We start from the raw sequence: 19,108 nt of genomic DNA on the forward strand, positions 1-19,108 counted from the left end.
GGAGACTATTAAGTTTACTTTTTCTACCGGAACATCTCTGGAGTTCATGTGTGAACACAGCATAAGATAAATCTAAAATTATACACCAAATAGTCACATTTTGGGGTGTCGAGACGTAGTGAATCATTGCACAAATATGATCAAAAGCTCACCTAACCCTAAGTATTTGTCTGCTTGCCATTTACAGTCTTACTTTGTTCTGTTATTATATTCCAGTCATTTTTTGGATAACCTTTTTCCAGATAGTGAACTTTGCAAACTGTGCTCTAACTTTGAAAAATGTTCGCTGAAATCACTGTGAAAATGAGGCTCTTAACTTTAAAGTGAAACCGTTATGAAAAGTCAGTGTGATTTTCATTTTTACAGGCACAACCCGCCTACTTTGAGCCTTTGTTCCTGCCAGCATGTGGTTCATCTCCTGTGTTGTCACAGCTGCACTAAGCGCCACAGTTCATGAGTCTGTGCAAAAAAAGCTGACACGCCTATTACCTACAAAGCTCACTGCAGTTTAGATTTGTGAATGTTAGCAATCCCTTAAAGGATGAATGTTTCAGAGTTTGTAGTTTGAAGCCAGCATTCCTCAGAACAAAGTTATACATGCTGTCTTGATGTTTAGGTTACCTCATTTTCTTGGCTAGGTTGCATCACAGCACATCTACAAAATATTTCTTACATTTGAAATTTAGCTTCAATTTTCTACCAACAGTTTTCCAAGGTTGGTTTGGGTGTTATTTCTTGAGCGAACTCTGCTATTTTGTTCTTATTGCTTTTCATGAATGATGGGGTTTTGTGGTATAGCTTTAGTATTTTCAGGGATAAAATTTCCTAAACCATAAATAAATATGACAAATATAGCTCTAAGTGGGGCCGTAAAGTTGTGCAAGTAGAACCAGATCCAGGTTTGTCAGGTCTAAAGTGGAACATTCAAACTGATAGTTGTTTGCTGAAACAGGTTGACGGGAGATACAAAATGTAGGGCACTACTCTGTCGTAAGCAGCTGTAATAGCAACCATCTGTGAACTTGTGTGTGTGTGCTCAGCCTTATAAAATACAGCATACTAAGATTTAAGGGTTGCAAGGGTTCCAGACCTTAAGTCAGTTGGCCTGCATAGTAAACACCATAAAAGGTTGAAAAGAAAACCCAAGTTAAGAGAGTTTTTTTTTTTTTTTTTTTGTCTAGGCAAGTTTTCACAAGCCTAATTGAGCCAAAACATTGATACAATCTTTTAAAAATGCTCTCTTGTCTTTTATCTGTGCATATCTCTGCTTGTGTTATTTAATCTTTTGGCTCATTTTTTATTGTCAGAATTATTTCCATTATTACCTCCTTTTAGTCTTGTGCTTCTTATCGCCACACTGTTGTGCATCTGTCTGAATGCAGACGTAGACATAACATCCACTTTTGAAGAAACACAGATGGATGGTGTGCATGCATGCATGTATGCTTGTGCATTACACAGATGCATATAAGTAATGCTGGGAAATTATGTGCCTTAAACTGTAGCAAATCCGCTGCAAGTGTCCATCTCTTTTCATGGCTGTTCCACATATGATTCTCCATAACCCTTACCCTCACCAGTGGCCTGTGGGTCTGTAATGGGCAATAATTGGTCCCAGATTGTTTTTGAGGTTAGTGCATTTGCTTGCAGCTTCTGGTTAACCGAGCCACTTGCTCAGAAACTTTGATTACAGGTCTACTATTTGGAAAATGGTTAGAAAACCTCAGTTCTTTATAGAAGCTACCAGTTTCTATCAGCATGTCTGCTCACCACATGACTTCTGTTTGCATTAAAGAGGACTTAAAACTTTTTGGAATAGTTCAGAAACATTACAAATACCAGAATATTTGAAATGACTCCTCATATCATGTCTTGTTTCTAATGCCAGCTAACCTGCTAGTATTTTTTTAAACACTTAAGCTTGTCACTTTTGGTATTGGACACCACACGTCTGTTCATTGGGTTATCAAATGAAGGTTTTCCGCATAGTCCCCTGAATGGAAAAGCTGTTAAATGTTGTTTAACTCAATTTTTGGTTGAACTGGGGGTTTAATTTAGGCAATAAAGTTTATGTTTGTCAGGTAGAAACGTCCTTGTAAAATTTAATATCATTGGGTTTTCTCAAATGTTGTTTCATACTTATCTTGTTTGCAACTTGTTTGATTTCTTTTGTGCAATGCTTTATTTTTTCCAATTTGTGTAAGCGTTCCAGAGCATTGCAGGATTATGTTGACTGTAAAATATGAAGATATTTACACACACACACCCCATCCCCCCATCCCCCTTTGTTCCACTCTGAAATTCCTCAACATCTGTTTGAATCAAATAATAAGTCAAGAAGAATTGGATTGAAGTTGCTGGATGACTTCCATAACTGAGATTTAATATAAAAATATAGGTTTTGCCCCAAAAGGACTCATAAAATGCAACTTTTCTCTGTCCATCTAGTCTGTTATAATTCCACTTTCAATCTGCATTTTAAAGAGCAAAACCGATTTCAGAGCTTGGTGAAGAAGAACAAGATGGGCAAAAGTTTTCTCCCATCTAGGAATGGAAATCTGTGCTGGAATCTCACAGGGTCCTGCTAGTTTTTCCCACCCTCCCTGTGTTCTGTTCAGGAAAACACAACTGCCCACCGACTGACACTCACTCGCTGTTAATACCAGTTACTTAAACCGATTGAGATTTGAATTTTAGCATTCATCAGATCTTTTAAACTTAAATCCTTATATATGAATTTTTTTATATGGGGAGGAGTTCTCACACCTGTTTGTGCACTCTCTCCCTCACAGGTGGTTATCATCCTGTTCAGGTGGTCATAACAGAAGGTGGAAGCCAACAAAACACCCATCCTGTTCAGTGGAATTCCCCTTCTTCTACTCACATAACCCAATACATTCTTAAATGGAGAGTGGTGAGTTTTCTGATTAAGCAAACAAATCCATGGAGAAGAGCTCCATTACTCCAGCAGATCTAATTTTGTTTCCTTCTTTAAAAAAAAAAAAAAATCAACTCATACAACATCCAAAAACTAAATATGAAAACTTTTCACATTCTACCTCAGAAAGATACACTAAACCCATGGATGGAGGTGATCATTCCCGGCCATCTTAACTCCTACACCATCTCTGGTCTGAGACCCGGGATAACATATGAAGGCCAGCTGATCAGTGTGCTTCGGTTTGGACGAAAAGAGATCGCACACTTTGATTTTACCACAACTTATGGATCATGTGAGTTGATCGTAGATGTGGTTGAGCTGCCCAGACACAATACTGGTTCTTCAGTTTATTTGGACATAGTTATGTTGTCTTGTACAACACTTTCTCTATTTTGCCTTTTTGTATTTAACTGAACCTGTTCTGCAAAATATGGAAACTGATGTTGAAGTCAGATGTCTGGAAAAGATGTTGAAAATTACAAAAACATTCCATTACCAACTTTGTTCCCTCTGTAGTGGCTACATCACAAGGCGAGACCACCACAGTTCCACCTATGGTTGACATCTCAGAATCGGTGACAGAAATCACTGCCAATAGCTTTGTCATCTCCTGGGTTTCTGCTTCTGACACCATCTCTGGTTTCAGAGTAGAGTATGAGCTCATTGAGCAGGGACAGGGACATGGGGAACCCATCGTTTTAGGTAAGTTCAGAAAAGCTTTATTCGCAGCTTGGTTTTGTGTCGAGTTGATGTCAGCAATTCTATACATTCCAATGTTTTTTTTCTCCTTTTTAGATTTGCCTCGTACAGCTACCTCAGTAAACATTAATGAGCTTCTGCCTGGAAGGAAATACACAGTAAATGTCTATGAGGTTACAGATGGAGAAGGGGACAACCTCATTCTCACTACTTCACAAACAACAGGTGAGTAGACTCACAAACTCACTTGTTTGTATTTCATATTTATTAGTCCCTATCAGGCAGTTCTTTTGTTTTTTTATTTTCAAGGCTCAAAAATATTGTGACTAAACTGAAATCTGAGATTTTGAGAAACTCCAAGTGACCTGCTAGCTTTAGACCGAAACATTTGTTTTATTCTCACTTACATTTGTTTCAACAGCACCTGATGCTCCCAAGGAGCACGAAGTGGAGGAGGTGGGTGATACCTCCATTGTGATCAGCTGGGACAAACCACTGGCTCCCATCACTGGTACGTTAGTCACATCTGAGGTTTATTACAATTCTGCTGGGGTTTTTTTTGTTTTGTTCTTTGTGTGTGTACACTTCATATTTTACCTCTCTGTGCAGGATACCGCGTTGTCTATGCGCCCTCAGAAGAGGGTGAAAGCATGGAGCTGACTCTCCCCGATACAGCGACTTCTGTGACTCTGAGCGACCTTCTGCCGGGGAAGTCTTATAACATTAGCATTTACGCTGTTGAGGAAAACCTGGAAAGCAAACCAATCTTTGTACAAGTCAACACCACTGGAGATCCCCTACCAGGTACATGACCATCATATGCTACCAAAGGCAACATTATCATTAAACAGAGTGATTTAAATTTCTAAACCTGCATACGTACAAGTGAGATTTCTATGCACTTGTCGAGCAGATCAAAGACAAGAAAAACAATTAAACCAATTATTGAATTCCTTTCAAAATACTTATTTGAATTTCTCCTTCATTTAAGTTCAGAGTTTTTCTTCATGTTTTTAGTAAAATTCTTCTACAAACCACAGAATACCTGCAAATGGTTACTGACTGAAATTTACAGAAGCTGTCAAAAATGTAGAGATGAAGACACTTTAAGAAATGTTTAAAACTAAGAAACTGTAAATATAATTTATTGCTCCAGTCATTCGGGAACCTTTTTAAACCAGTCTGCAAGTCAACTTTCATGATTTATTTATTTATTATTTTGCAAAGTTTCCAGTGTAGTACTAAAAAAATAAGAAGAATTTTCCAATGGAAAGGAAAGTCACTGAGTTCACAGCTGTTCTGCTCTTATTCTTCCCAACTGGAGTTGTGTAAAACTTCAGGCTGCCAAGTTGAACATTTGTTTGGGCCAGATGCTTGAGAGGTTTGTGAATGCTCACTTGTACAGTTTTGAAGATGGATTGAAGATGTATGACCTAGTTAAGAGAGTGTGATCTCATCTTTGGACAGACAAATGAACTCCTTCCACTGTGGCTGATGCACAAATTTCTCAATTGATGCTAAAGGTTCATCCAAAACGTCTAATAACACAAATGAACTCAGGGAAACACACCATCTGCAGCTTATTGGATGAACTGTTACAAATTAGCAGACATGAAGTTAGGCATGAAATTACAAATTGAAATTGGTCCATTTTTTCTCAGGTGTTTTATTCAGGTCTTTTTCTTTCTTATTTCCCTTAAAAGTCAGATACTTCTGTTTTTTAATTTGCTCATTGTGGAGCAGCTCATCTTTCCTCCTGTTTGGTCATTGAAAGGAGATTGTTAGTTCAGCAATAAGGTCCATTCAGTATGTGACAAGGTGCAATCATACAGCATTATCTGTGAATTAATGTGGTTATACACTCATGATCTTGTTTATATGTGAACCAACAATTTACAACATAAAAGCAAATAAACAACAACCATCCATCCATTTATTTTCTCCCACTTATTCATGGTCAGGTTGCAGAGGCAACAGGTTTAGGAGGGAAGCCCAGACATCTTTTTATCCACTGACACTCTTCACCTCCTCCTGGGGGATCAGAAGGTGATCTCAGGCCAGAAAGGAAACATAATCCTTTCAGCAAGTTCTTTCCCTGAGTCTCTTCCCAGTGAGAGGTGCCTGTAAAACCTTCAGATGGTGTCATTCAGGAGGCTTCTCAATCAGATGCCCAAACTACCTCAACTAGGTCCTTTCAGTGCAAAGTAGAAGTGGCTCAGTGGACTCATTACTGTGGAGGAGGCCACAGTCGGTTGATCCATCTCCCACTCCATCCTACCATCACTTGTAAATAGGATTTCCAAATACTCAAACTTGTCTGCTTGGGACAGAGACTCACCTCTGACCCAGAGGAAGTATTCCACTTTCCACCACTAAATTGACCACAATCCATCACTCCTAAATAAATAAATTAATTAATTTAATTTTGCCTAAGTGGAGCACAGTTTTATTTTTTATTAACATGACTAAATGTTGTTGGAGTTCTGGTATCCCAGTGCGGATTACCTGTAAAAACAGTGAGAAAATTTTAGACCATATTTGTTTTTGTTTCTTTCCACAGACATAGAAGTGACCTCCCCTACCGACCTGCAGTTCTTTGAAGTGTCTGACAAGAAAATAGTTCTGACCTGGTCCAACCCAGCCGGAGGCATCTCAGGTTATCGGGTCACAGTGGTTCCTGTTGATGAGTCTGCTTCTCCGCAGAGTGAGATGACTCTGCCCGTCGGTCAGAACTCATACATTGAAGTGACACACCTACAGCCTGGCACGCTCTACCGCTTTAGTGTATACAGCATTCACAATGGAAAAGAAAGTTTGCCTCTTATTGGCGAGCAAACTACAAGTGAGTATGATAAACAGCCTCATGTAGAAACTGCTTTCAGATTGGGAAGATTCTTTGTATGTTCTTGGAAGAACTGATCATCGGGAACAATTTAAAGTGGTGCACAGTGTTTTAAGAATTTTAAGTGTCTCAACCTTCACAAGGCACCGTATGTCATTTAGCAATGAACAGACACAACTTGTACATAGCAAAAAGTATAAAATGTTCTTCAACCTGGTCATTTTTAATCACACTGTTTTGAATCTAACATGTTTTCTGTTTGTTTTTAGAGCCAGATGCCCCTACAGACCTCTATTTTGCCAACGTTACTGACAACAGTGCAGTAGTGTTGTGGTTTGCACCCCGTGCCAAAATTACCGGCTATCGTCTCTTCCTGAATGTAGAAGGCTCAAACCCCAAACAGCTGCTCCTGCCTGCACACTTCACCCAGTACCCCATCCTGAACTTGAAGCCCGATACAGATTATACAGTCACGTTGCACTCACAGCAAGACAATACACTGAGCGAAGGAGAGACTGCTGTGTTCTCCACAAGTGAGTGTCTAAACATCAGCGAAAGCCTAGAAACCGGTGCTGCTCAGCTTTGGATTGATTTCAAATCAGATAGCAAGTGAATTAAAAGACATTCTATCATTTGTAATACTTTAAATGGTTGTTAAATGAATAAAGATGTGACTGTATGCGTGTGAAAGACCTTATTCCATTCAGTCTAGGTCTTAATATGTTTTCCTGTATGCTAGTCAATCAAATTTCATAGGAATATAATTCACTTCTGCTTTTTTTTAGACCCACCAATGAATAACGCTCCTCAGTTCAACACCGATGTGACTGATACCTCCATAATAATCTCATGGATTCCGGTTCCCTACATTGGATACAAGGTGTGTTCAGTGCTGGTGCATGCAGAGTCACATCTTTGATTGTCTATAAATATTTATTTTAAACATTTTTTGATTTCTGTTTCCCAAAAGGAGCTACTGAATTTTGTGATTGTCTTTAAATTTTCTTCCATTCTGTATGAAAAGCACCTTCTAGTAATTAGTTGTTCAGTGAATTTTCTTTAAAGCTGCCCAGCAGGAGATCTCAATACCTCAGAGATGCATCTGACTGCTCAGAACATGTCACACTAGAGATGAGAATCTTCATTTGGCTTCAGTGTTCTTGGGAAAGCACAGACCTCTGACCTGTACCTCCCGTACTCGCAACCTATGACTCTTTCCCCTCCTAACTCTGTGTGCATTTGTCTCTCAGCTGACAGTCCAGCCCAGTTTGGGTGGGGAGGCCCCTAGAGATGTCGTCTCTGAATCTGGAAGCATTTACATATCTGGTCTGACTCCAGGAGTAGAGTACACCTACAGCGTCCAGCCAGTTTTTAATGGTCAAGAACAAGGAACCCCAATCACTCGACATGTGGTCACACGTATGTAAAGAATAAAACCAGTGACATGTGCCTTATTGTTTTCATATTATTTTTATTTATTTATTTATTTTCTTGCTTTTCCCCCTACTACATTTGTTTTCAACTCCAGCTCTGTCTCCTCCTACCGATTTGAACTTGGAGTCCAACCCAAGCACTGGTGAGCTTGTAGTTCACTGGAATGGAGCCGGTACACCAGGTACACATTAGAAACTATGTGCATGAAAATCAAATGATAAATCCCATCAAACATGAGAAAAATCTAACAACTATAAATGTTTCTTCTCTTGAAGACATCACAGGTTACAAAGTGACATGCACTCCCACCAATGGGCAACAAGGAAACAGCTTGGAAGAGTTCGTAGATGCTGGGCAGAATTCCTGCACCCTGGAAAACCTCAGTCCAGGTGTAGAGTACAATGTCAGTGTTGTCACAGTGAAGGATGCCATGGAAAGCACTCCTGTTTCAACTGTCATCACCCCAGGTGGGTTTTAGAAGTTAATAAAAAGGTTTGATGTTTTATGTATTAGCCTCCTTTTTATTTTAAATTAACATGTCCACTTTACCAACTAACACATACAGTATTCATTATTTTTAAAGATAATGTTTCTGTTTTGTCACTACCAGCTGGTAAGTTATTTTGCACCACAGATCCTTGTCTTCATCTGTGTACAATAAGATCAATGAATAACCTAAATGGATATTCATATAAATGAGGAGAAACCAGCTTGCATTAGATCTTCCATCAGTTTGATATGCTGCATATGTCAAAAGCTGGAAGTAGACAGTTTCTATAACTCGGCTTAACATCTCCTTCATGGGCTGTCTCTCTTTTATTTTCCCTTCTGTCCAAACTTTTTGCTCTTTGTTTTCCTTTGTGTGTTGTTTGTTTCTGCACTTTTTCCCTCCAAAATCGTCCTCCCACCCATGCAGAAGTGCCACGGCTGACTGACCTCAGCTTTGGGAACGTGACTGACACAAGTATCAGTCTCAGCTGGTCACCGCTCAGCACTACAGCTGTCACCGGCTACAAGATCACAGTGGCTGCTTCTGGCGAGAGCATCCCCATTTTTGAAGACATGGTTAACCCGACCACCGGTCATTACACGGTCCACGGACTGGAACCAGGCATCGACTATGACATCAGTCTGACTGCCGTCACAGAGAGCGGCGAGAGTGAACCCACCACGTTCACTCAACAAACCTGTAAGATTTTTGTATCTAACAGAAAAAAAAGATTTATGTTGTATTTTGAGGTGACTGTGGGTGAATTTCAAATAACTATATAATTTAGTGCTTTTTAACCTCATAAAACAGCTCTTCAAAAAATTGCAGATGAAATTGTATTGCATGCTTTGCTGTTGGTTTAATAGACCTGTATGTCTTTGTGTACAGGTGGACCATCTAGTTTTAATTAAAACGTTTTCATCACTACTTGTTCTTTACAAGTAAATTTCAGGCACATAAAATAGACTACTGTCTTTATAAGGGATGAAAATGTCATTGTTTCAATCTTTTAATTTTGGTCTTTATTTCTCATGACTTTAATCTTTTTTTAGGCATGAACAAATTTTAGTATCTGTGTTTGTTTTTTTGATGCTTTCTGATCCAACTTTTTTCCCTAATAGCTGTACCAGCCCCCACTAATTTGAACTTCAGCAATATTGGACCTGACAATATGGAGGTCAGATGGGTTCTCCCTCACATCCCAGACAACCGTGACATTAACAGCTTCCTCATTAGGTAAGAGAAGAAGCATAATGTTGAGCTGTAAGGACATTTCACTATTGTCTCATGAAGTTATTTCGAAAGCCTGATGATGTTTAATTACACTTACATATTGCTGTTCTCTGTATAATTCAGGTATCAGCCCACTGACAATGATGATGAACTTGTAGAAACCAGTGTGGGAGGCAGGACTAACAGCGTGGTGCTAAAGAGTAAGATGCTGCAATCATCAATAATTGAGCATCATGCAGACACTAAAATTTACATTTGTATTTTGGTTCTCTTTGCCGTTTTCAGATTTGCTGCCTAACACAGAGTACCTGGTGAGCGTGGTGTGTGTATATGAACAGAGAGAGAGCTCGCCTATTGTTGGCATCATGAAAACGGGTGGGTTGAGATTATATAGAATGAATTTATAGTGTCTTAAAACAAATGAAGGACTGTGGATTTTTTCCTTGTTTTGTCTTCAGCTTTGGATTCACCAGTTGGCCTTCATTTCTCTGAAATTGTAACCAACTCCTTCACCGTGCACTGGCTACCTCCGCAGAGCAAAATTAGCGGTTACCGCATTCGTTATCAGATGGTTAGTGGAGGGAGGACCAAGGATGAGAGACTGCCCCCCTCAAGGAACCACTTCACTATGACAGGCCTCACTCCAGACACAGAATACTTGGTCAACATTTATGCAGTGAGCGGGACACAGGAGAGCCTGCCACTCAGCGGGACACAGAAAACAAGTATGGAAAAACAGCTGATACCTGAGACATGTTATTTTGGTGTCACTGAAATGGTTTTTGTGTCTTCATTTTTGTCTGGGACTCTTCACCTCCCTTTTTTCCAGTTTCTGATGCTCCTACTGACCTGGAAGTGCTTGAGTCAACCCCCACAAGTATCACTGTTCGTTGGGCTCCTCCTCCGGTCACCGTTCGCTACTATAGGATCACTCATGGAGAGTCAGGTGACTCTTTTGCACTTACAAATTGACTTTTTTTATTTTTTTCATTGCTAAAAGATAAAAATATGTTAATGTATTTGGTATCCAAGAATAAGTATATTTAAAAAAATAAATAAAAAAGAAAGATTGATCATTATGATCTCTTCTTTACTCAGGAAGTCACAGCATTCCTAAGGAGTTCACTGTACCCGGCTCCCAGTCAACTGCTACTATCAGTAATTTGAACCCTGGCACTGACTACACCATCACTGTCTTTGCTGTGACTGGCCGAGGAGACAGCCCTGCGTCCAGCATTCCCATCTACGTCATGCATAAGACAGGTACATGCATGCATACATTTGCATGCACACTTTTTTTAATGGTTAGCAACATTAAAATGTTTTTGTAATTGGCTTTGGGTTTGACTCTTTATCTCTACTTCCTCTTTTCCCAGGTGTGGACTCTCCTGCTGAAATGGAAGTGACAAATGTGAATGACAACAGCGCCACAGTGAGATGGAGCCCGGCTCATGGTCCGATCAAAGGTTACCGGGTGACTGGGGTCCCCATAAGTGGACAGGGACAATCTTTCTCTGAAACGGTGGATTCAGGTATAGTGTTCAGGTTAATTTAATGTAGGCATTTTCCTAATGTGTGTAAGCTTGATTTCTTCTGAACATTAGATTTATTTTACACTTTTTCTTTTCATTCTCTTATCCAGACCAGACAGAGTTTACCTTTTCAGGCCTGATGCCTACCACAGAATACATTTTTAGTGTGTCCACTCTTGGACAAGAAGGAGAGAGCTCGCCACTGTTGGTAAATGCTGTGACAAGTAAGAGTTTCACTTTTCTTCAGAAACATTTAGGAAATGTTCTTTAACTTGCTTAAACGGAAACACAACAAATCAAACATGTTACCTTTTTAGACGTTGACCATCCAAAGGACCTTTCCTTCTCTGACATTGACTCCACCTCCCTGCGAATCACATGGGACAGTCCTGAGGGAACAGTAACATCTTACCGGATCTTTTATGCAAGTTCGGAGGAGGGCGAGCAAGAGCTGCCTGTTCTTCTGAGAGGAGACGCTGAGTCGGCTGTTATTGATGGACTCCGGCCTGGAACTGAATACTTTGTTAAAGTCATTGCCATGCACGATGGCACAGCCAGCACACCACTGACTGGGACACAAGTTACAGGTAGTTAAGGTTTTACACCTGGGTTACTTGGTATGAAACCTGTGTTGCTTAACGCTTCTCTGTACCTGATAAATGCCTTTCACATGTCAAAGACCAGAAAATATACCAATTATCTTATTTATTGTCTTTTTATTTCCTCCAGCTATCTCTCCTCCCTCTAAGCTTCAATTCACCCAAGTTGGTCCCACATCTTTCGTCATGCACTGGGTGGCACCAGGTCAGGGAAATCAAATAACCAGCCCCACAAGCTTCACTGGGTACCGTGTGGTGGTGAACCCGAAGAACAAGAGTGGACCGACCAAAGAAATCAACCTGGGCCCAGATGCCACTCAGGCACACATCTCTGGACTCATGGTGAATATGAATGAAATCCACTTGAATTCTAAACTTCTCAGTGTTTTCTCACTGCTTACCTTCTTGTATCTCCATCAGATTGCAACAACTTATGAAGTCTATGTTTACACCTTGAAGAATTCTCTGACCAGCAGACCAATCCAAGGAGAGGTCATGACTTCGGAGAGTAAGTCTTTAATTCATAAACTTTGATGCATAGTTTTAGTAAAACTTCTTTCCTACTTATGTTTTTTTTTCTGTTGCTCACATGAAGATATCAGCCCTCCTCGGCGTGTACGGATCTTTGACCTTAATGATTCCTCCATCATTCTAACTTGGCGATCAAAGAGTGACGCCATCTCGGGGTTCCTGATTGAAGCCACACCCACCTCCTCGTCTCCAAGCTACATACCCATTCAAAGAACAGTCCTCCCAGACTCGCGCTCATATTCTTTAACCGGTAAAGAACTATTAAAAGTCTAATAAATTAAACTGAGACCAGCAGATGAAAAATGTAAAACAAATTCTTGTAACTCGTCACCACCTGTTTGTAGTAGTTCAGTGCTTAAAGACTCATACAAACACATCAACTTTTCTGTGTCTACACCTAAGGTCTGGAGCCTGGCACCACTTACAAGATCAATATCTATACAATGAAAGGCAGTGGACGCAGCATCCCGTTCACACTCACTGCCACCACAGGTAAACCCTACGCTTGTTACAGCAGTGCTGTCTCTTACTCGTACATTAACCTGGGATGGTACACATTTGAGTCTCATGTGTAAGGTCTTATAATGTATAACATGTGGCATTAAGGATAGATTTAATCAATGTTTAGCAAATTTACTTTTGAATTAGATTTTTTTTTATCCTCAAGTAAAAAAATATTGTTGCTTTAAAATCAATTATCAATAATAATTAGTAAATTAAATTGAACTGATTAAGAAATAGTGATTGAAGATGATAAATATAAAAGAGTAATGCAATAGGAAGGAATTATCTTTGAAGATCTTTAACATAGAATAATAAAATATATGCTTTATTTTTCTTCATAGTAAAATCAAGCATGTAAATAATGATGAAACGTCACAGTTGGGTAAATAGATGCTTTGTTCTGAGGAACATGTCACAGATTAAACCATCTGTTGTTACCATGTATCTCATCCCCTTCTTTACTCCTACCACTCTGTCTGCAGTCTTTGCTCCCTGTGTAGATAGATTGAAAGCTGAGTAGAGAAAAGTCCAAGTCTGGATTGAGTCTCAACTCAGATTAGCTGGTTGTCAAACAATAAAAATATTTGTTTTGTGGTTATGAAGATTTTTCATCTTACATATACAAAAAGTTTTAGGAAACAAAAAATGCAATATGGCTCAGTATGTATTAAAAGTAGTCAATGTATTTCAGTATTGCATAGTTGAACCAGAATAATGTGATATATCTGCTGTTTATCTTATCAAGTTCTTCTAAATAACATGCATTCGGTTTATTTGGCTGAGTAATGATTTGCTTGTTTTTCTTCCAGCTCAACCACTGGTCATCCCACCCACCAATATCCGCTTCACCTCCCTGAATCCTAACAGCATCTCATTTATGTGGGAGCCTTCCCTCAGTCCAAGGATCACTGGTTATTACGTCACCTATGAGGAGGCTGGAGGTTTGCCTCGAGAAGTCAGTCCTCGGCCCCACGCAGGCCAGAGCTACGCCACCATCAGTGGTGAGGGTTCATGAGCAAAATTGTGCGTAATCGTTCATTTTACTAAATGAGATAAACGTTTTTAACTTTGTTGTTGTGTGTCTTTTGTTTGATTTTAGGGCTGAAACCTGGAACAGAGTATGTCATTAAGATTGTAGCGCTGCAGAATGCTTTGAGAAGCACACCTCTCATAGGCAAAGCCAGAACTCGTAAGTGCAACCAGTTTTTACTTAAATGAGGTTTGTTAAGTACTGGTTCATTTTAAAATGTGTGTTACATTATCAAACGTTAAAATCAAATACATTTATAATGTTGGGAAATAAACCCAGTTGCACCAGTTAGGTGAAGTCATCTTGTTTGTAAGCTTGAGAATTGTTTTTGCAGTTGTCTGATGTTTGGTTATCATGTTTATTGTAATGTATGAACTTTAACCACGAACAAAGTAGAGCATGTAATAAATAATGTTACATTTTTAGCTATATTTTATACCAGTTCTGTGCTGCCCTCTAGTGGCTGTTTTTAAACACTGCTGAAAAAGTCCTAAGACAGCGTGCAGCTCTTCCTTTGTCATTTTCTGTCATTTATGCGGTAAAAACACACAAAAACAAATATAAACAAAACTCTCTGTAATAACTTATTCCTATCAACATGGTAGATCATAGATTATTTTATCTTTTTTATTAACTGAGTTTTGAATTCAAGACAGAGAAATGTTTAAAATTACGGCTTATTTATTTTATTATGACATAATTATTTTTAATTTTTTTTGTAAAGGAAAACATAATCCTAGAGTAAATTGATACTGTAGTTAAAAACAACCAGACATCGGTCTATGTCTGGCTTTGTCAGATGCACTTTTGCCCTTTAAAGTCATCACATGATCTATGGGGGGAGCACAGTGGGAACCATCTTGTGTTTTTACCTTTTCTCTAATTCTATTCAGATATGCTCAGCATTAAACACTTTTAATAAGCAGAATCTCTCTTCATCAGAACCAGACTACTCATCTATTCACCAGCTGTTGGTACCTGAGCTGCCTCAACTTCCTGTTCCTCATCGACCCAGCACCGACATCCTGGATGTTCCAGAGTCCTTCGACGTAAAGATGTGAGCAACTGAGTCAGCATGTAAAAAATTATTCAATCAACTCATCACCTTTTTAGTTGAAAACAGTACTGTTTTATCTTATCTGCTTCTTAGCAGTTTATTTATCTTTTAACATATCCATCTCCCTTCTTCTTCTTTTTTGCATGCCCAGTTTTGACTCCAACCATGTCCACCTGGCTGGTACAGGTGGCCAGAACCAACCGGACCAGCATGGTCAGCACATCTATACAGAGTATCAGAACTTGGGCCCCAACAATGGACTGCACGGCCCCTTCAGCGGACCCAAAGAAGGCCAGAGACCCACTCTCAGAGAGCCTCTGGTTTATATTCCTGTCGCAGGCCCTGATGGAAACAGAGTACCCCTGGTCAAGGTGCGTGAAGCTGAATTGACTTCTGTAAGCCTAATTTAGAAGGCATATTGAATTGTTTCTAATCATTGATATGGAATTATTTGTAATTTACAGTGCAATGAATACATTGTTAAAAATGTTCAAATAAGTGATAAAATTCTTGCTTTTGTTTTGATCCTGCAGGTGAGTGACAGCCTACTGCCAGGTCTTGCTTTTGGTTTCCCTGACAACGAAACAGAGTTGCCCCAGGAAGCAAAGACGGTCACGACCATTTCCTGGCAACCCATCCCTGAAACTACTGAATATGAAGTGTCCTGTAACCCCATTACACATCTGGAGGAGAAAGGCTTCCAGGTATTCACCCAAATCTTTATCATGTCCTCGTGTCAAACACTGAAGAAGAATCCTGATTTCATTATTTTCTTATTCTCCTCACAGATGCGTCTTCCCGGTACCTCCAACAGTGCCACTTTAATCGGACTCACATCAGGAGCATCGTATAATGTTGTTGTGGAGGCGATGAAGGATGGGGCTAAAGAAACAGTCTTAGAGGATGTCGTTACAGTTGGCAATGCAGGTACAGTGCTTCTCATTGCCATTATCATTGAAAACTGACAACTCCAAAAACTCAAAAACCTTTCTTCGCTTAGTTCCAGGCGACCTTCCTGTTACCACCAACCGGGATGTGTGCTACGACACGTTCACACACACGTACCACGAGGTGGGCTCAGAGTGGGAGCGCATGTCTGAGACGGGCTTCAAGCTGTGGTGCAGCTGCCTGGGGCTCAGCAGCGGACATTTTAGGTGTGATTCATCCAGTGAGTGGCTTATTAACACAAGTCTTTGCAAAACAGTCGGCAGCACACCATAGAATTACAAAAGCCCCAATAATTCTATGTGACTTAGCCAAAAGGAATTTACAAGAAGGATTTTCAGTGATACTGGAAATCAGTGGTAGTCATAAACAAGCTAGTTAAACATGTTATAAATTCCTTTGCTATAGTTCAATAGCAGTAGAAGCATTCAGTGAATGTTCTGTGTGCTCCTGCTTTGAATAATCAAATACCAGCATGGGCAGCCGTGGCCGTGACTGGATCATTTACTGCAATGTAATTTTTATGTTTGTCATAAAAGTTTTAGATACAGTTTAACTATTGTTTTTAGTTGCATTTGAGTCTGTCTGCTGGCTGCCCACGATGATGTCTTTCTCTCTGTCTTGAGTTGTGAAAACTTCACAGGAAACTCTTAAGCTTTATTCTCAGTGATTTGTATTATCCTTAATTGTTCAGAGCTAATCTGACGATACCAGGAACTGAGATCATTTGCCAAGTTCGGGTTCAATCACTGGATGATATTTAGTGCATTAATCTGTGAATCAAATATCTGTGTTTGTGTCTTCTAAACTAAATCTGTTCATGAGAAAAGGTTTTGTTTCTGACTATGATGTGTACCTTTTTTTCTGTATACACTTTCTTTTCTTTATCTCTGTCCCTCCTCCTCTCATTGCTTCTTTTTTTCTTCTTCTCTATTTCTGTCTCCGCTCCCTTTGACAGAGTGGTGCCACGATAACGGTAATAATTACCGCATCGGAGAAAAGTGGGACCGCCGTGCCGAGAACGGTCACATGATGAGCTGCACCTGCCTGGGCAATGGCAAGGGAGAATTCAAATGTGAACCCCGTAAGTTCACTGTGATGTATTTGTTATAAATGGATTTACAGTGTTTTTCATGGTTCACACATATCAATCATCAGGTGCACTTCAGTACTGTTTTAATTATTATTCATTCTCCAGATGAGTCCACGTGTTATGACGATGGTAAAATGTACCAGGTTGGAAACCAGTGGCAGAAGGATTACATGGGTGCAATCTGTACCTGTACCTGCTACGGAGGACAGCAGGTAAGAAATGACAGCCACATGGCTTTATGGGCATTTAAAAAGGTGCAAGAAGGTAGAAAATAAATGCTTTTCCTTCATAGCTTAGCTTGAAGAACAGAGTTTCCAAAAGATGATTGTTTTATTTGCATTAGCGGTGTGTTCATTAAGTTGTTGTTGTTCTTTTAAAGGGTTGGCGATGTGAGAACTGCAGAAGGCCTGGAGGACAGGCTAATGTGGAGGCTGATGTCCTTCATCCAGTTTCTTCAGACATCTTTGACCGCTACAGAGAAAATGCTCTACGTAAACTGGTCAGTGGCACAGACAGACTGTCATACTGTATGTTAGATTTCAGAAATGTCATCATTTGTAACCGTTTGAGTTTTCTCTGAGCTGGGATAACACAATCAGTTTGTAGCTTTGCTGTAATTTCTTTCTTTCTTTCTTTTTAGAAATAACTTTGTATGAAAGCTAAACTTTTATGTTCTTTTTTTCCCGTTTCTTTCAGAACATCCAGTGTCCGATTGAATGTTTAAGTCCAGAGCTGCTAGCCGATGCTCGCAGTCCCTCAGAGTTGGAGAAGAAGTAGGAAGGAAGGCTGAATCAAGAAGTGAGACCCCTCACAATGTCATCACCCCAAGAAGGAAGCTTCCTCCTGGTGCTTTAAAAGATGACATTCCTGTCAGATTTGTGCTTTTAAAGGTTTTCACCGCAATAAACTGTGCCTTATCCAAGATTTTTTAAATTTTAAACACAAATCTGTCACAATCCAAGTTCTGCTGCTTCATCACTTTAAACTTGCCTTCATGAAACATTGGTCTGTCCACACACACACTCACACACACACTCACACACAAAATACACAGTACTGTTCTGTAATTTTATTGTCACACGTAAGACTTTTGTAACTTTTAGAACATTCCATTTCAATTTTCTTCAAACCCAAAGAAAACAAAATCAAAAAGATGAGATTCTATTTATGTTCTCTAGTGATGACATCAGCCACCTTTTAAAACAAACAAACAAACAAACAAACACGTGTTTTATTCTTAGAAGAATAATTGCAACTAACCTGTATTCAGAAGTCATGTAGATAATCATAGAATGTATTTTGTGGGTTTTTGGACATTTCTACATCAGACGAGTCGTTATGCAAAGAAAGTTGAAGCCATTCAGTATTTTTGTTGTTACTTAAAACTACTTCATTCAGTTGTTCTGATCCAAACATGATGATCAGTGGTTTTTGTGGTTTTTCTTCATTAGATTACGAGTAAAGATGAGCACTGTTACTTTTCATGCCATGTTATTTTGTAAACTTGTTTCAGTTCATGTGGTTGTCATCTGTGGAGACTAAAAGACCTATACAACTGTTAAACTCAAAGCTTGTTGACCAAAAGTTGAACTGTAGAAAAACTTTCAATGTTTTCAATTGAAATATATTTTGATTACATGTTTATATTTTTAAAAATCGTTTCTTCTATTTATCCCCTTTTTTTATTTAGGCATTTTGCTCAATGCTTGGGGGGTGTACACTTGATTTTAGATTAACTTGTTTTTATATTGTTGGTGTCAGACTCTGAACTACTGTGGACAAAATCTTTTTAATAAACTCAAAAAATGGAAAAAAAGTAACAGTCTGTTTGTAATAATATAATTATTGTCAGAATTATAATAAACGTGGCAGTACAAACTGATTTGGTAAACCATATATTTCCATTTAATTTTTTTAACAGCTGTTTAAAAAGTTAGTAATTTTAATCAGAGATAAATCTTTATCACTGGTGAAGTTAAATGTATGGATGCAAGTTACTTAGCTGCCACACTGAAAACCACTGATTTTCAAAATGCTAACTTTCCAATACCCAATGTATGCTTTGAACCTTGCATGCTATTTCGGTAACAATCCAATATATATATATATATATATATATATATATATATATATATATATATATAAATACTCTTCTCACACTCCGCGCGTGTTCTTTTT

General features: G+C 39.1%; 1 protein-coding gene across 1 annotated transcript in view; it reads left to right on the forward strand.

The window, feature by feature from the left end:
* Positions 1-18,750, forward strand: part of fn1a (fibronectin 1a) — a 28,060-nt gene extending 9,310 nt beyond the window's left edge. The window contains exons 13-49 of the mRNA XM_017420728.3: positions 2,793-2,914; positions 3,065-3,233; positions 3,458-3,643; positions 3,737-3,865; positions 4,062-4,151; positions 4,250-4,444; positions 6,201-6,482; positions 6,752-7,015; positions 7,268-7,362; positions 7,733-7,901; positions 8,011-8,097; positions 8,192-8,383; positions 8,833-9,105; positions 9,528-9,642; positions 9,763-9,839; positions 9,925-10,014; positions 10,098-10,364; positions 10,469-10,585; positions 10,738-10,902; positions 11,016-11,171; positions 11,282-11,395; positions 11,489-11,758; positions 11,901-12,112; positions 12,191-12,278; positions 12,366-12,551; positions 12,704-12,793; positions 13,615-13,806; positions 13,905-13,994; positions 14,778-14,892; positions 15,044-15,263; positions 15,426-15,596; positions 15,681-15,819; positions 15,893-16,060; positions 16,796-16,921; positions 17,036-17,142; positions 17,310-17,429; positions 17,627-18,750. Of these exons, the coding sequence (XP_017276217.1) occupies positions 2,793-2,914; positions 3,065-3,233; positions 3,458-3,643; positions 3,737-3,865; positions 4,062-4,151; positions 4,250-4,444; positions 6,201-6,482; positions 6,752-7,015; positions 7,268-7,362; positions 7,733-7,901; positions 8,011-8,097; positions 8,192-8,383; positions 8,833-9,105; positions 9,528-9,642; positions 9,763-9,839; positions 9,925-10,014; positions 10,098-10,364; positions 10,469-10,585; positions 10,738-10,902; positions 11,016-11,171; positions 11,282-11,395; positions 11,489-11,758; positions 11,901-12,112; positions 12,191-12,278; positions 12,366-12,551; positions 12,704-12,793; positions 13,615-13,806; positions 13,905-13,994; positions 14,778-14,892; positions 15,044-15,263; positions 15,426-15,596; positions 15,681-15,819; positions 15,893-16,060; positions 16,796-16,921; positions 17,036-17,142; positions 17,310-17,429; positions 17,627-17,707 (5,729 nt within the window). The 3' untranslated portion in view covers positions 17,708-18,750. The remainder of the gene's footprint in view (positions 1-2,792; positions 2,915-3,064; positions 3,234-3,457; positions 3,644-3,736; positions 3,866-4,061; positions 4,152-4,249; positions 4,445-6,200; positions 6,483-6,751; positions 7,016-7,267; positions 7,363-7,732; positions 7,902-8,010; positions 8,098-8,191; positions 8,384-8,832; positions 9,106-9,527; positions 9,643-9,762; positions 9,840-9,924; positions 10,015-10,097; positions 10,365-10,468; positions 10,586-10,737; positions 10,903-11,015; positions 11,172-11,281; positions 11,396-11,488; positions 11,759-11,900; positions 12,113-12,190; positions 12,279-12,365; positions 12,552-12,703; positions 12,794-13,614; positions 13,807-13,904; positions 13,995-14,777; positions 14,893-15,043; positions 15,264-15,425; positions 15,597-15,680; positions 15,820-15,892; positions 16,061-16,795; positions 16,922-17,035; positions 17,143-17,309; positions 17,430-17,626) is intronic.
* Positions 18,751-19,108: the final 358 nt, after the last annotated feature.

Source organism: Kryptolebias marmoratus, linkage group LG6 (genome assembly GCF_001649575.2).
Source record: "Kryptolebias marmoratus isolate JLee-2015 linkage group LG6, ASM164957v2, whole genome shotgun sequence".
Lineage (NCBI taxonomy): Eukaryota > Metazoa > Chordata > Actinopteri > Cyprinodontiformes > Rivulidae > Kryptolebias > Kryptolebias marmoratus.